The sequence below is a fragment of the Sparus aurata genome, chromosome 22 (genome assembly GCF_900880675.1).
Source record: "Sparus aurata chromosome 22, fSpaAur1.1, whole genome shotgun sequence".
NCBI classification, from domain to species: domain Eukaryota; kingdom Metazoa; phylum Chordata; class Actinopteri; order Spariformes; family Sparidae; genus Sparus; species Sparus aurata.
Window position 1 is genome coordinate 6,909,466 of NC_044208.1, and position 15,412 is coordinate 6,924,877.

At 40.5% G+C, this 15,412-nt stretch overlaps 1 protein-coding gene across 4 annotated transcripts in view; it reads right to left on the bottom strand.

Moving 5' to 3' along the window:
* Window positions 1-15,412, bottom strand: part of mei4 (meiosis-specific, MEI4 homolog (S. cerevisiae)) — a 100,973-nt gene that overhangs the window by 62,188 nt on the left and 23,373 nt on the right. For 3 of the 4 annotated variants that reach the window (XM_030404575.1, XM_030404573.1, XM_030404574.1), the window contains exon 4: window positions 12,623-12,754. In XM_030404575.1, coding sequence (XP_030260435.1) covers window positions 12,623-12,754 — 132 coding nt within the window. Of the gene's footprint in view, window positions 1-11,111; window positions 11,210-12,622; window positions 12,755-15,412 lie in introns of those variants that run through there. The other variant, XM_030404576.1, reaches the window with a different exon arrangement.

Consider the following 15,412-nt stretch of genomic DNA (forward strand, 5'->3'; position numbering starts at 1 on the left):
ATTACAATGTTGTTCTGCCCAAATGTTTTTTTTTTAATTGTCTGCTCTTTTCCGAACAATTGTTAGAGCCTTTTCAGATGGTTTGGCAAAACAAACTATTGTCATTTCATTATTTATCTTATTTAACCAGGAAGTCCACTGAAGATAAAATCTCTTTTTTGAGGGAGACTGGCACTGTCTGATGCTTCAGATTATTATTAGCCTGCCTTAATGTTCAGATTTGAAGGACCAGGCCTTAACAAAGTCTTTGCAAAATCACAAGGGGAATGATGTGACATGTCCCATAATTAAGATGATGGATTTTACCATAATATTAGTCAGTTATAGCATGAGAATATGTACTTAGCCTATGTAAACAGGAAGTTGTCAGGAAAACAGGTCACGTCAGTGTAAACATTGGAGACTTAAATATATTATAAAATAAAATATTCAAATGAACAATGTTTAACCAACTCAATATCCATGTACCTGTGTCAACAAGCATAAAAAACAGCATCCGTCGGGTTTTGGCATGAAAGAAGAATCAAGAAATGAGGAAAAACTCATTTGGAGAAATTTCATTATGGAAATAAGCATGAAATATGTAGTTTTAGAATGATTCCTAATTAATCAATAGTTAAAATGAACAATTCTGACAAGTACTACCAATTTCAGCCAAAGGAATACGAAAAATCCATGTACATCTACAATGACATATTACTGTACAGTAGTTAACAAAGTAGATTTTGTATGAAGTACCTGTAAAGTCAAGAAGTGATGAGTTTAAGAAGTGAAAACCTCATGACTTGTTCCCTCATTTGCTAGTCATCTTGCATGTGTTTCCAGACAAACGCCCAGAGGGGCTGTTAAGGTCTCCCCAACAATGACAAGAATGACAGCAGGGAAATAAGCCTGCTGATGTGTGAAAATGACACAAAGCCCTTTAATGATCATCGCCCGTCCTTTCCACCTCTGCATCATAAATGCCTGAGTCAGCTAAGAGTCTCCGCACAGAGAAACATTCTGCTCTCTTAACCTGCAGCTGGAGGAGGGGATGGCCTGTGTGACATTCACTACAGGGTCAGGTGGAATGGTGATGAATGAGAGTTTAATATTTCAATAATATTTCAATAATAATAATAATAATAACAATAATAACAATAATAATAAAAATAATAATATACTTGCTACTTATGAATTTTGATAACAGTTCAGTGGTAGGAACAAAACACAACACAGTGTTTCATGTCCCACAATATTTTAAACATATTTGATATTTTTGATGCCTGTTTAAGCCTGTTTAAGCTTGTTCAAAGAGGCTCAGAACGATATAAATGTTTAAACTTTTGGCAGTATGGACATACATGGTAAGATAGGTTAGAGTCTCTACATTTCAATTTTAACAGAAACCTGAATAGCCGACAAATAATTAATTCAGATTTGTGGGCATGGTCAGCAAAGGTCGCACAGAAAGAAATTGTGACTCTGCCTTTGAAAAGGGCACAAGGTCAAAATCTGTGTCCATTCTTTGATAATTTATATTCCTTCAGACTGTAAGGTTCCACTGATCTAAAGAACCAAAAAGGGTTTTTCATCAAATGAATCCAAGTTGTGAATATTGTAATGCATCACACTGCACAGAGATAAGGTATGTAATAAAATAATAATAATAATATAAAAATTATAGTAACTAATAATTTGTAATGCATTACAATTTAAAAGTGACTTGCCAAGGACTGGCCACAATGAGCCTAAAATGACACCTTCACAATGTTTGTTTTGTCCAAACCTCAACATTATTACCAATACATTCAAATCTTCATATGTTTTGAATGCTAGAATCTTTGATTTGTTAAGTAACAGGGAGCTTAAATTGTCGAATTAAAATACCATATTTCCCTCTTAGATGGAGTGAAACAGATTAAGAAAGTGGCATGAAAAGAAAAGCCTTGCATTTCTGTATCTGTACTTCATTACATTCCACCACTCTGAATAAGTTCTGAGGTAATTTGTGATGCAGGACAACACAGCAGATATATGCTGAATCTTCTGCCAGAAAAGTCTGCCAGTCTTCATCCCGTAGGGGGGCAGCCCCTACAGTAATAGGTGTTCAAGAGGCCACACATTCAGGCCAGCAAATCATATGATTCTGTTATCAGCAGAGTGAAGGGGTTAACTGAATCTACAACGCCCACATAAATCACTGACAGACACCAGAAATATACTGCTGCGCAGCTGGTGGGTAGATCAGACGATGGGACAGGCAGGCTGACACGCAGGAAGAAACAGCAAACTCAAACATACAGAGGTTTGCTTTGGATTAAACTCAAGTTATAGAAAGTCTTACTGTTTGCAGTGAAGTGTGGATGCATAATGCAAGAGCAGTGATTTAAAGATATAACATGTAAGAATTCTTAGTTAAAATGACTAAAAACGAGTAGATCATTGTTATCAGAATCCCAATTCCTTTATCTATTCATCACACACAAGCACAACGAAATTGAGTAAGCGGTCCTCCTGACGGCGCATTCAAACAACAAATTAAAGTGACAAGAGTTGAAGAAAGGGACTAGTATGAAAAAATTTAAATAAAGAAGTATTAAAAAAGTCAAGAATAAATAAAATGTCGAAGGTGAACATGTGGCTCAGAAATTCCAGAATTTTACAGTAGCAGCTGCTGAAGGAATTACACATTAGGATATTGCACATTTGAGCTAAATATAATAAAATATTAAATATAAATAAATATACATTCACTATGGGCAGTGAGCAGCCGGTGATTTTTTGGGAGGTGTTGATCATTCTCTGAATGGCTCTCCTGCTTGCTGCTGAGCGGCTTGGTTACCACGTAGAAATACAGTAATCCAGAACACTCTCGATGGAGCAGTGGTAGAAGGACACCAGCAGCTTCTCCTCTAGGTTGTTTTTCATGAGGATTCTCAGGATGTAGAGTCCCTGCTGTTCCTTCTTGACTACTGTGGTGGTGTTTGTAGTCCAGGAGAGATCCTCTGAAATGTGCATGCCCAGAAATCTGAACACAGAGAACCTTTCCTCACAGTCTCTGTTGATGAAAAGGGGTAGAGGGTCTGCACTAATGTTCGGATCGGATGTCTGTTATAAGTTCCTCTGTGGTGTTCAGGATCAGAATGTTGTCTGAACACTACGCTGCCAGTCGTTGGACTTGGGTAGGCAGCCTCATTCCTTCCTGAGTTGAGTCCAGCCACAGTCGTATTGCTCGAGAACTTGATGATGATATCAGTGGAGCGGGTGGGGTCACAGTCATGGAGTTTAGACGGGGGGGCTCAACACACAGCCCTGAGGGGAGCCGGTGCTGAGTGTGATGGTGGGGGAGATGTGACAATGGCATATACAGTAGAACTATTTGCTCTGTAAGTAAACTGGTATGGGTCAAAGAAGGGTGGGAGGCTGGCTTTGATGTGCTGCTGGACCAGCCTCGCCAAACAATTCATAATGACTGTGTGAGTGCGACCGGACGGTAGTCGCTGATGAGACTTTTTTGGCAGTGGGATAATTGGGGCAGACTTCAGGCACGTTGGGATGATGGATTTGAACAAGTACAGGAGAGCTGGTCCACACATTCCTTCAGAACCCTTCCTGTCATGCCATCCAGTCCGGCAGCCTCCCTCCCTTCACTGCTCTGAACAAACGCCTCGCATACATACGTACGTATGTATGTATGTATTACACATAACTTTCATGAAGTAAAGTACATTTACCCCTCAGCTCTGGTCAGCCATCAACATTACAGTACATAAACAACCGACAATAGGGGTCACCTCCCCAGATCACCGCTGCAGTAAGGTGCATAAACAGGAGTGAAAAAAAAATCCACTTTTGAATCCCAAGGTGTTTCTCAGGTCTGGATCCCATCCCAACACAACCCTTGGCGAATGTCTTTTTGTTTTGCTTTGATGGCGTGAACACCGCCCCCCTCACACCCCACCCAAGCTGCCGAAATGACATATTTTGCTTTTAAGCACATTGTATCATCGTTAACTGTGTGGTATCTGTAGCCCTTTTCAGATAGAAAAGGCGGCACATTTGCTCCAAGGTAAGGAAGGCAATGTGCTGGCCTGTCTTTCTAAAACGGAGGCGTAATATTCCTCCTTTTCCAAAAAGCCGCCTCTGGGGTAGGCGTAAACATGTGATGTGACGAGAAGCTCGAAGTTGGGCTGTGAACAGTGACAAAGAATTTGTCTTCAAAATAAGAGCTTTACATTGCACCCCATTGGAGTTTAGAGCTGGGTTCTTAGCAGGGGGCTTTTAATTTGAAAGTAGCAACCGTTCTTAGCTTACCGACACAACAACAAGCTAACATAACCAAACAGCTACAGAGATCAAGGAGACGCTAGCATCTCCTGGATCTCAGCGGCTGTCCAGTTGCTCGTCTTAATGTCCACAGATGAACTGACTGCTGTGATCAGCTGTTTCTTGGTTTTAAAACTCCCCGGCTGTGGGTCACACAACAGTGCAGGTCATCAACACCTCCGCCCACCTCACACAGAGGCCGGCAAATTGCCGCCTCATTTTTAGATAGCAGGCGAGGCAGAAAGAAGTGTACCCTCCGACGCGGCAAAATCGGCGGACCAAAACAGACCCCCAATTTGCCGGCCTCTGTTTAAAACTGCGGACAGAGCAGCCAAAAGGACGGGCAAATTGGCGGCTTGCTGCCCTGTCTAAAAACAGCTTGTGGCTCTTCCTGAGGTTTATTTCATCTAATTTTCCCCGTTTGTTTTGTTTTTTCCCGTGGCAAGTTTTTCCTCACTCAAGGGTCAAAGGACAGAAGATAGTGTTCACTTTACAAATTGTAAGCCCACTTTGGCAACATGACTGTGATTGTTGGCTACAGAAATCAAATTGATTTGGCATTTTTCAGCAATAGGCATTCAATGTATCTAAATTCTACAATCATTCTTCGTTTTAATGTTTGTCTGGAGGCCGCATTCAGTACAACTGAAGTGCATCATTATCAATCAGGGAAATGCATTTTAAAAATGGTGTATTGATTATTATAAGATAAGATGCTCTTATTCATAAAATCAGCCGAAACAAAGTCTCAAACCAAGACTTCTCATAGCTGTAACTCCTAAAAGAATTTATGCACTTTCTAGTTTGTGCTTTCGAGTGTGACTAATGCTCTCTGTTGATAGCTGTAATCAATGCTTTCCACCAAGAATAGATGGTAATTCATAGCAACTCTGAGTTTGATGGAAACCTGATGACGCAAGCAGCTCATATCACATCATAAAATTAGATCTGAGAAGTCTTTGCAGCAGCTTAGGCATTATATCCTGTGCTCTTAAATGTTGTGTTGCAGGCGGCTACAGTCATGTTTGCCCATACCGTTTAACTCATTTGATGAGAGGCTAACGGCCAATTCTTTAAAGTAGTGTTCACATCTGCACTTGGTCTGCACTGATGTAACAGTTACACAGACTCAAAGACAGTTTTGGCTATGTCATCGGGATAGACCATTTTGTTGACATGGGTTTCGTATGAGGTACTTGAACATAGTTGGTGGTAGTTAGCACACCCCCCATTTAGAGGCCAGCAAACAAAATATGCAAATGCACCAGAGTACTTTCATACCAAACTGAACAGGGCAGCTATCAAAGTACCTTTCTCAAAATATTACATCCAATTAAACGACTAGGCATTTTATTTTAAAAATCATACTTTATTTGCTTGATGACAAACAACTCTGTCACTGTGCTATTTTGAACAAATGTGCACCTATTAATCCTGACATAAAATTAAAAAATTAAAAAACACAGGAAAGGCTTGAAATTGAACAAAAAGGAGACAGAAGTCATCCACTCAGCTTTTGTATGTCACTGCCACGACAGTTTCTCACACAAAGGAAATCCTCTGAGCTGAGAAATACTTTCACTCAGCACTACTGACAGCAGGGGAGTGAGGGGTCTGCTGCTGCTGACAAAGAGCTGAGGTATGTCTAAGACTCAGCCTGGGGAGTGTATAATGGCTTTTTACAGGTAGTGTAGCACAGGGGACAAGAACTCCCTGAGGGAAAGTGCAAAGTGACAAATATCTCACTATAAGTTGCCTGCTATGTCTGCCGTGCAGTAAGTTTTTACTGGACTTTTTGGTTGCTTGTTTTAACAGTAATGAAAATATTGCAAACCATGACTGAACCATGAACCATACTGAATTCAGTCTTTACTTATAAAATGTTACGTTGAGGTGGTTTAATCTTTGTATCAAAACTATTACAAAGTAGCTCAAATGTTAATAAGGTGTAATAAAAGTAAACAAAACAAAGTAAAATAAACAATGATATTGAGTTAAACTGTATAACCTCTGTAGTCTTAATGTGGGAGTAGCTCATTTTAGAGCTTCAAAAAAATATGGTGGTGTTAACATTTGACACACTGATGTTGCGTAAACGAAACACAGTCCTGTGTTGAAAAGTGGACCACTTTATGAACTATATGTAGCTGCTTGCACAAACACGCTGTTTTAACTACTTTTTTAATCATTTTGAGTCATACACGCTACAGTGCTGTGTTGTAAGGTGTCTGCTGATGTTGCATAACTTTTGGTGTGAGATGTGGAGCATGTTAAGACGCTTAAAACACAGTGTAAAGTTCTGACCCCATACTGTTAGCTGTAAACGCTAAATCTCCATTCACGGAGCTCTGTAATGGTTGGACCAAATGTGTTCGCGTCTTCGGTACTGGCAAGTCAAGGGTAGCTTGAGCAATGAAGCTGCATGTTCAAATCGACCGAAGTTCTCCTTTACATCCCTGAGGAGCTAGATTAGTATTAGTGATGGTTGCTTTTGTTGCCACGAAATAAAATAAAATCCTTGAATCATTTGCACTGTCTCTGTTTGTCTCCTGCTGCTCAGCAGGCGGCTGCGTGCCGGCAGAAAGTAAACCTACAGTAGTATTTTGATTTTGGGCGAAAAGGACAAAAACGACATAGCAGTGATTTGCAAGTTTAATTGTTTGTATGTAGGAATGTGTTTTTTTAAAAAGCCCTTCACTTTCATTATGTTTTTATGGTTTCTATGTAAGCACTTATAGTTTACAGGTTCATTAGTCCCATTTTTAAACATCATATACTCCGCTATAAGAGCCAATATTATATTATTTTCATTGAAACAGCTGTGCCCGATACTGTATGCCTCTGCACAGCTCGCTGTCAGATTGTTCGCAAAACAAAGAGATGTAAATGTTATATTGCATCTGTCATTCCTATTATTAGGCTGCAGTTACTGATTATAGGCCGCAAAGACTCTACCAAAATGATGGAGTCAATATATTCAAAAGGTACATGCACAGTTGGCAATATAACCCACATGCTCAACGAGTCGCAAAGGGTTTTGCTGTACTTTTTGGTAACTCTAGAGTACCCTCAGGCAATATTTTTCTCAGTAGATAACGCAGTAACGTAACAAGTTTAATGGCAGTACTCTCGTGACGTGATAACTTTTATTTCTAAAGTTAACACATACTGTAAAAGACTTTTGAACTACTAATGCTATGCGCATAATATGTTATGCAGCTGAAATGCTACCAAAGCTAACTACATTTACGGCATAACTTCTCACTTGTAAATGTAAGAGCAAACAAAGCTGTATTGCATTAATCAGCTAGTTAGCCAATTTGTTTATACATCCTGTAGCAAACAGTGAAACAGGTCTTTCCAATATTTGCAGCAAAAGATCAAAGTTGAATGGCATATTGCAGACCAAAAAAAAACAAAGAGGGAGGAGGTCATGGAGGTTTTACAGGAATTAATGAACTTCAGGTTAGCTGTCACTCACACAGAGCTACTATACATGGAATCAAGGTGTTTTACCTTACATCCAACATCCAACATCCAACATCCAACAGCTGGCCAGCTGGTACCATCATCCCTAAGAGCATACAAAGCCCTCTCAGCCAAGTCACGACTGGCACCTCAGAGGTGGAAAGAACTTCCAACCAATGTCAGGACAGCAGAATCACTCGCCATCGTCCGCAAAAGACTCAAGACTCATTTGTTCAGACTTCACCTTGACCCCCACATAGCATTAAGTTGCTTTGGACAAAAGCATCTGCTAAATGCCCCAACTGTAAATGTAAATGAAAACGTAAATCAGTTCCTACCTCCTCCTCCTCTTTGTTAAATATAACCTCTGCTCTCTGTAACTAAAAACTCTCAACAAAATCTTGACATTTTGCTCAAAAAAAAGTTTGTCTGCGATGGTGACTCAGGAATTGAAATTCCAATCATTACCATTCCATCTGGATAACAGCATGAGCTAAGTGCATAAAATGTTAATGGAAATATAGATGTGGTCTCTTCTACAGTTTTTACATAATGGGAGGCGTGCAGATCTCCCCCTGAGACCTCTTTCCCTGAGAGAATGAGCCACAGAGAGCTGCAGGCATGGAGGTACAAGCAAATAAGACGGCCCCCGTGGCTCAGTCTTCAAACATACCGATTCTTCAAAAGCAATCTCATTGTTCCATCTTTAGCCTTGAAAGAATATAGATGAGAGTTGGGAGTGGTAGGGGCTGGACTCGATGAGCATACTTATGGCTGCAAGGACAAAGTCCTGTCAGCCGTTATGATGGATAGATAGAGGGACAGATGGATAGATTGATATATTTATTTTATTTTTGTTTTATGGTTCCACCTATCTGGCTCTTCCCCACGGTGCAATCAATCACCGTACAGGTCATTCAGGCTTCTGTATGAATCCAAATGTGTAGTACAGTCAGTACACAAGCTTTTATTGTAAAAGCCACCTAACATTTAATTATCTGTATTTTCTGCTCTTTAACCAACATTTACATGTTGGATGTTCAAGCCGAAGATGAGCATTTAGACACAATTTTCACTCCAGCCACGTGCAAGCATGAGCGTTTTTGCCAACAACACAATAATAACCTTGTCAGTTCACTTGGTTGGCGACACAATGCCTGGTGTTTGCTTAAGGATTTCTGATTTTACACCTTACAGATTAAAAAAAATAAAAATATTGTAAAAGTATGAAAACACAGATGACTCAGGACTACACACTTGGTGTTTATACTGAACAACTGACTTAAGATCTCATAGAAACTCTCAAGATAAAACGTGACCTCAGGAAAAAACAAACATACTGGCTGAATGTCATCATGTGTGAACAACCCCACACGGTACTTTGCCCCTGTGTCATGCCCTCGTCCCCTTTGCAGTAAAAACAGGCCTTTTAATTTGACTGGCAGTAGATGCAAATTCTAATAGCTTTGCCAATTAAATAGCATAAAATAATAATACCATATGAATTTTTAGCTATTAGGAGCCCAAATCTGATGGTAAGACAGGCAAACATCATGTTATGTTGTTGTTGATCTATGATCAGCATCATTATAAAGAAAACATTGTTTTAGACAGCCATTTGCTTTATCACATATTCCATCACTGTTCTTTTCATACTACAAGGTTTCAAGTCATGAATATCTTTTTTGATAGTGAAGATTCAAAGTTGCAGGACTCCAATCCAGGCTCTAACTTCAGGACCAGCTTTGAAATGGAAACATCCCTGCAACAGTCTGAATCAGGCCCAAAACCTGCCCACGTACAGTCAAGCCCCAAATTATTCATACCCCTAGCAAATTTTGACTTAAAATTCTACCAGCAAGTTTTTTCTTGATTGGAAATGACACAGGCGTCTCCCAGAAGATAATAAGACGATGTACAAGAGGCATCATTGTGGAAAAAAATATTTCTCAGCTTATTTACATTTGAACAAAAAGTGGCATGTCCAAAATTATTCATGCCCTTCTCAATAATCAATAGAAAAGCCTTTATTGGCTCTTAGAGCAATCAAACGCTTCCTATAATTGCTGACCAGCCTTTTGCACGTCCCCACTGAAATTTTTGCCCATTCATCTTTAGCGATGAGCTCCGACTCTTTCAGGTTGGAGGGTCTCCGTGCCTTCACCCTGATCTTTAGCTCCCTCCATAGATTCTCAATTGGATTCAAGTCAGGACTCTGGCTGGGCCATTGCAAAACTTTAATGTTTTTTTCCGCTAAGCATTTTTTCAACACTTTTGCTGTGTGTTTTGGGTCGTTGTTGTGCTGCAATTTCCACTGGTGCCCAAGGCCAAGTTTCTCTGCAGACTGTCTGATGTTGTTGTTGAGAATCTTGATGTATTGCCCTTTTTTCAAGGTGTTGTTTACTGTGATTAGGTTCCCTGGTCCATTGGCTGAAAACCCCCAAAAGCATTAAGTTCCCACCACCATGTTTGACAGTAGGGATGGTGTTCTTAGGGTTGAAGGCTTCTCCTTTTTTACACCAATACATCATTGCGACCAAACAATTTCATCTGACCATAAAACAGAAGACCAGAAGTATTCTTCTTCGTCCAGGTGAGCATTTGCAAAGGCCAAGTGGGATTTTGGAATCTGGAAGAAGTGGAGTCCTCCTTGGTCTGCATCCATGGAACCCAGCAGTGTGCAGTGTCCGTTGGACTGTCTGTCTTGAGACGTTGCCACCAGCAGAGCCCAGATTCACCTGAATGGCCTTGGTGGCGATCCTTGGATTCTTTTTCACCTCTCTCACTATCCTCCTTGCCAGCACAGGTGTCACTTTTGGCTTCTGACCATGTCCTCTGAGATTTTCCACAGTGTGGAATGTCTTGTATTTTCTAATAATACTTTGCACTGTAGCCACCGGAACTTCAAAATATTTAGATATGGCCTTATAGCCCTTTCCTGCCTTGTGAGCAGCCACAATGCGCAGCTGAAGGTCCTCAGTGAGCTTTTTTGTCTTAGCCATGACTGTCCACAAACCAACTGCAGAGAGCTGCTGTTTTTCACCTGTTGAGTTGATTAAAACAGCTGTTCCCAATGAATCAGGGTAATTAGGATACTTTAGAACAGCTTGGACTATTTGGAATAGTATAGAACTTTGGATTTTCCCAAAGACTGTGACAGTTTGCAAAGGGTATGAACAATTTTGGACATGCCACTTTTGTTCGAATGTAAATAAAAGCTGAGAAATATTTTTTTACACAATGATGCCTCTTGTACATTGTCTTATTATCTCCTGGGAGACGCCTGTGTCCTTTCCAATCAAGAAAAAACTTGCTGGTTGAATAAAAGTAAGTCTAAGTCAAAATTTGCTAGGGGTATGAAACATTTTGGGCTTTACTGTATCCCCTCGTGCTGGGCCAGCATTACTGAGTGAAATTCCGATCATCCTCCAGCCTGTAATTAAAAAACACCCAACCACATGTGTCAACTGTGTTCCATATAAACCAATGAATCACTGTTCTTAACAGTGATGCTGCAGGTTAAATAGGCTCCTTAAACAAAAGCAGAGCTGTTTTGGTCGCTGCTGCTGATTAATATCAAGGTACAAAGTAATCTAATCATTATTATACAGCACAGGGTTGCATAATGAAATGGATGTTACAGAACATATATGAACACAAACATGTAGCAGAATGACTTCATCTTAATATTGAATGTAAAAGTGACAAATAAGCTATCCTTAGCGGAGGCTGTGTCTCGTCAGCTTAGATATTGATGGGACACATTTCAATAATCTAAATATTGGAGGGGGTGTGAACTCTCATCCCCCAGCGCAATTACATGTCTGGATAGCTGTCTATGTGCTTTTAAATTTTAAACCACCACATTACCAGAAGTCTACGCCTACATGTGGATTTGTTTAAGTTCACAATTTCAGATCTCCTGAATGCACCAAGGACGATAACGCCACTTTATGTGACAGACTGTGGACCACTGAGCCTTCAGAATCTTCCTCACAAATACTCATTACTGCTGGTTTGTTGAAGACAATGGCTCCACGGCAGCACAAGGCTGTTTTGCATTGTCAGTATCTCCAGCGAACAGTGGGTTCAGCTGTTTTTTTTTCTCCTCGACTTGGCCCTCAAAAATGCAGTGTTGATAAAATTCTCCTTTTGGCATCGCCTGCCTCGAGAGGCTCTCATGAGGAGGAGGAAAAAACAGGCACAAGTGAGCATGACCGACCCTGCTGAGTGGGAGGGGAGCTCAGCAGGAAGGGCAAAGGGGGAAAATCATCTGTATCCTTTTCCTTTTTTTGCACATTTCCATTTCGAAAGGACCCCCGTTGGGTTGACACTCAGCTCTGCCTTTCACAGGAAGCCAGGCGGACAAACGCAGCCCTGGCCCTGCCTGTGAATCAGGCGGTCTCCAGAGCTACTGAAAGATGTTTGAATACATGGCAGACAGGAAACTGGTGGGACGCAGTATTGATTATGTGGGTACAGGAGTGGCCGTGGCAACAAGTCTATAGGGCAAACCGTTTGTACCTGAAGCCTTGCACAAAGGGTGGCTCACTAAGAGCAGAAAGGTGAAATAAAACAGTGTATGACAGAGAGAAAGGGAGCCTGTGGGGGAGAAACACACAGAGAAACATACAAAGCCGATGAGAGTAAGAGAGAGAGACTCATGATGGCAGTATGGTTCAAATGCAAAACTGCCATTTATACGAACTGTCAAAAGTTCATACCGCTTTAAATTTGCAGTACCTTCACATAAAGAAAGAGAAGAGAACGACACATACAAAAGCAGAAGAGGAAAAAGATGATGGGAATGCAGGAGGATGTGTGGAGAAGCAGTGGGGGTGTTTACCTGGAAGGCCTGCCAGAGCTGATCAGCCAGAGCGCTGATCTGAGAGAGGATGTGACGAATGAGAAAGGACTCTGACATGCTGCTGCTCCCCAGCGCAATCAGGTACTCCGTCAGCTTCTCTGCAGCCTGGAGCTGAGGTTTGGAAGAAAAAAAAAAGATTTCACCGAAAATTTATAACTTTATAACTTTATAACATTTATAACTGAATAATATGTAAAAGTCTGTATCGATAATAAAAAAACAAATTCTATTCCAAGCTGGTAGCAATAAAGATGTGCTGATGATGCAAGTCTTTCTGATTAATGACACCACAAAAGTGTACAGTGCAGATGACATGGTAAACACAATATGTGTCCAGTTGAGGGCTGTGACTTTGATCATTTTCATTATCAATTTCTTTGATTAATTGATTCTTTTACATAAGAAATGTCAGAAAATTAAAATTTCTCAGAGCGTGAAGTGGCTACTTCAAACATCTTGCCCTGGAAAGGACCGTCAGGCACAGATCCAGACCTTCTGGAGGAATAAACACTCAGAGACACATCAGATTCTGCTCTGATCTGGAGGAGAGCTCAGGGATTACTTTTTAACTTTCGGGGTATAAAAGTGGATTATCTTAAAACCTGTTAGTCAACCTGACTGTAGCAGTGATTAGCAGAGGTGACCTCCAATGTCCGGTGTTTATGTACTGTTATGTTGACTGCTGACTGGAGCTGGAGGGGAAATGTACTTCACTTCATGAACGTAAAGTTACAGAGAGGAGAGGGGAAAAAGAAGAGAGAACCAGAGTATCTGCTGAACGCTGAGTTCAGTACGAGGTCCACCTGGATTTAAAAACACAGATGCACACATCCTTGGTGTTGCAATTTATATAAAATAATCAGACTGTTTTCAGAGGAACAAAGACAAATGATCCTGTGATCAAACCCACACAAGTAAAGCGAGTCGAGCTTTTTGTTAACGCTACATATAGCCTTGTTCTCCGTCCTCACTCTCAAACATTTCCCTGGCAGTTATCGCAACAGGGGACCAAATGAAACGCTCCGTTACCTTGGGTAAACTGAATTTGAACATAAATGCAAACAACTCTGCAAAATATAGAACAGAGGTGTTGTCATTTTTAGACATTTTAAGGCAGAAATATTACATATTACATCTTCAAGCACCTAGTGCATTGTGAACATTAAAATCTGTTGTTCAAAACTGGAGCCTGGACGGGTGATGCTTCTGGCATTCATCAGGTAACTAGAATTATCCTTGATGACTAGTCATTTTCTGTTGTTACATTCAGGTAAATGGAAATCTTTGAGACATGACATGAAATCCCACCTACGACACTTTGCTGCCATTTTTCTGCCCCAGAGAAACTCCTCCGCACAATAGACAGTCTCCCTCTGAGCCTCCAGGCGCCTCACACTCAGGATAAACACTGAATGCAGTCGGATGCTCATTATGAAGAGTGCTGAAAATTAATTCTGCTGCTGCTGATGATTCTGGGATAATCACACACATGTGACCATGACTGGCTCAAAGGCACACAGGCAATATCTCGTTTGATTTAATATTCACTTTGGATACAAGATGACATAGGCGCAGAAATGCATTTAGTCTTCCAAATCATTAAAACTATGATTAATAGTGGCAATCTCATTATGTGGCAAACAAACTACAAACAATATAAATGCAGCAACAAAGGGATAAGGGTTTTTGTCCATCAACTTTTGAGAAAACACTTAACTTTTAATAACAGTAGGCGACTACAATACAATACAGACGCATATTAGTCTGGTCCCTCTCCATTTATTTAAGGTTGGCTGGTTTCTTATGATCACAGATCCATCTTGCCATACTTCAATTTATGCACATTTGGGAAAACCACAGTTGATTGGACCAATCAGCATCCTTTGAGGAACTACTGGCAGCTCCAGAAGTGGTTAAGGTGTGATGACCAGCAAGAGAAGCAAGCTTAATCTAGTAATTCCATCAGAACTGGAGAGTATATTTCATTGAAAGAGCAAAGAATGATACTGAAGACTTTTCTTGATGGTTGTTGTGAGAGTTTAATTTACCAACTGGCTCTACTGGTGGTAGCACTCTCCTACTGTTGATCTGATAAATTGTTGAATTTAGCCCGTGATAGACAGATGGTTTGTCCAGTCACCTGCCAAGTGTCTGCCCCTTTGCAAACTGCTTTTAGCAGCATCTTTACATATGATTGGGAGACAAATCATCTGGCTCCTTAGGTCAGTATCCATGGGTAAGCAAAGCAGTGACAGAATATTTAATTAAGTTTGACAGTTTGTTTTGTTATTCTGAACAGACCTGCAAACTGGTTGTAAGTGTATAGACCTACAACCAATCAGATCAGTAAAACGGCAACTTGTCAAATATGGACCAGTGAAGCTCCTCTGTCAGTCATTATATCAAACCCGCCCAACAAACCAAGTTTACTAGAGCAAATAAAACGTGATTTCAGCAGATTCAACTGGTTCCCACTAGGTTTGGACCAAATAAAACCTTTTCAATCAGGTCTAACTTAAGGCCTTAGACGAGACCAAACCCAACCAGTACTACCAGATTTCACCAATAGGTGTTCCAGAAGACTCAGTTGCTCCCAAGAGGAACATAATGAGAGCCCATGAATGAGTGTAGCAGCACTACAATCCTTTAGGGCAACTGCGACTGTTTTCATTTTCAACGATTCAACTTAACTTTTCTTCTTCTAAAGTTTAACACCAAAATACTAAATAAATAAGATTTTACCCGAGTGAAACAGGAGAAAAGATGACA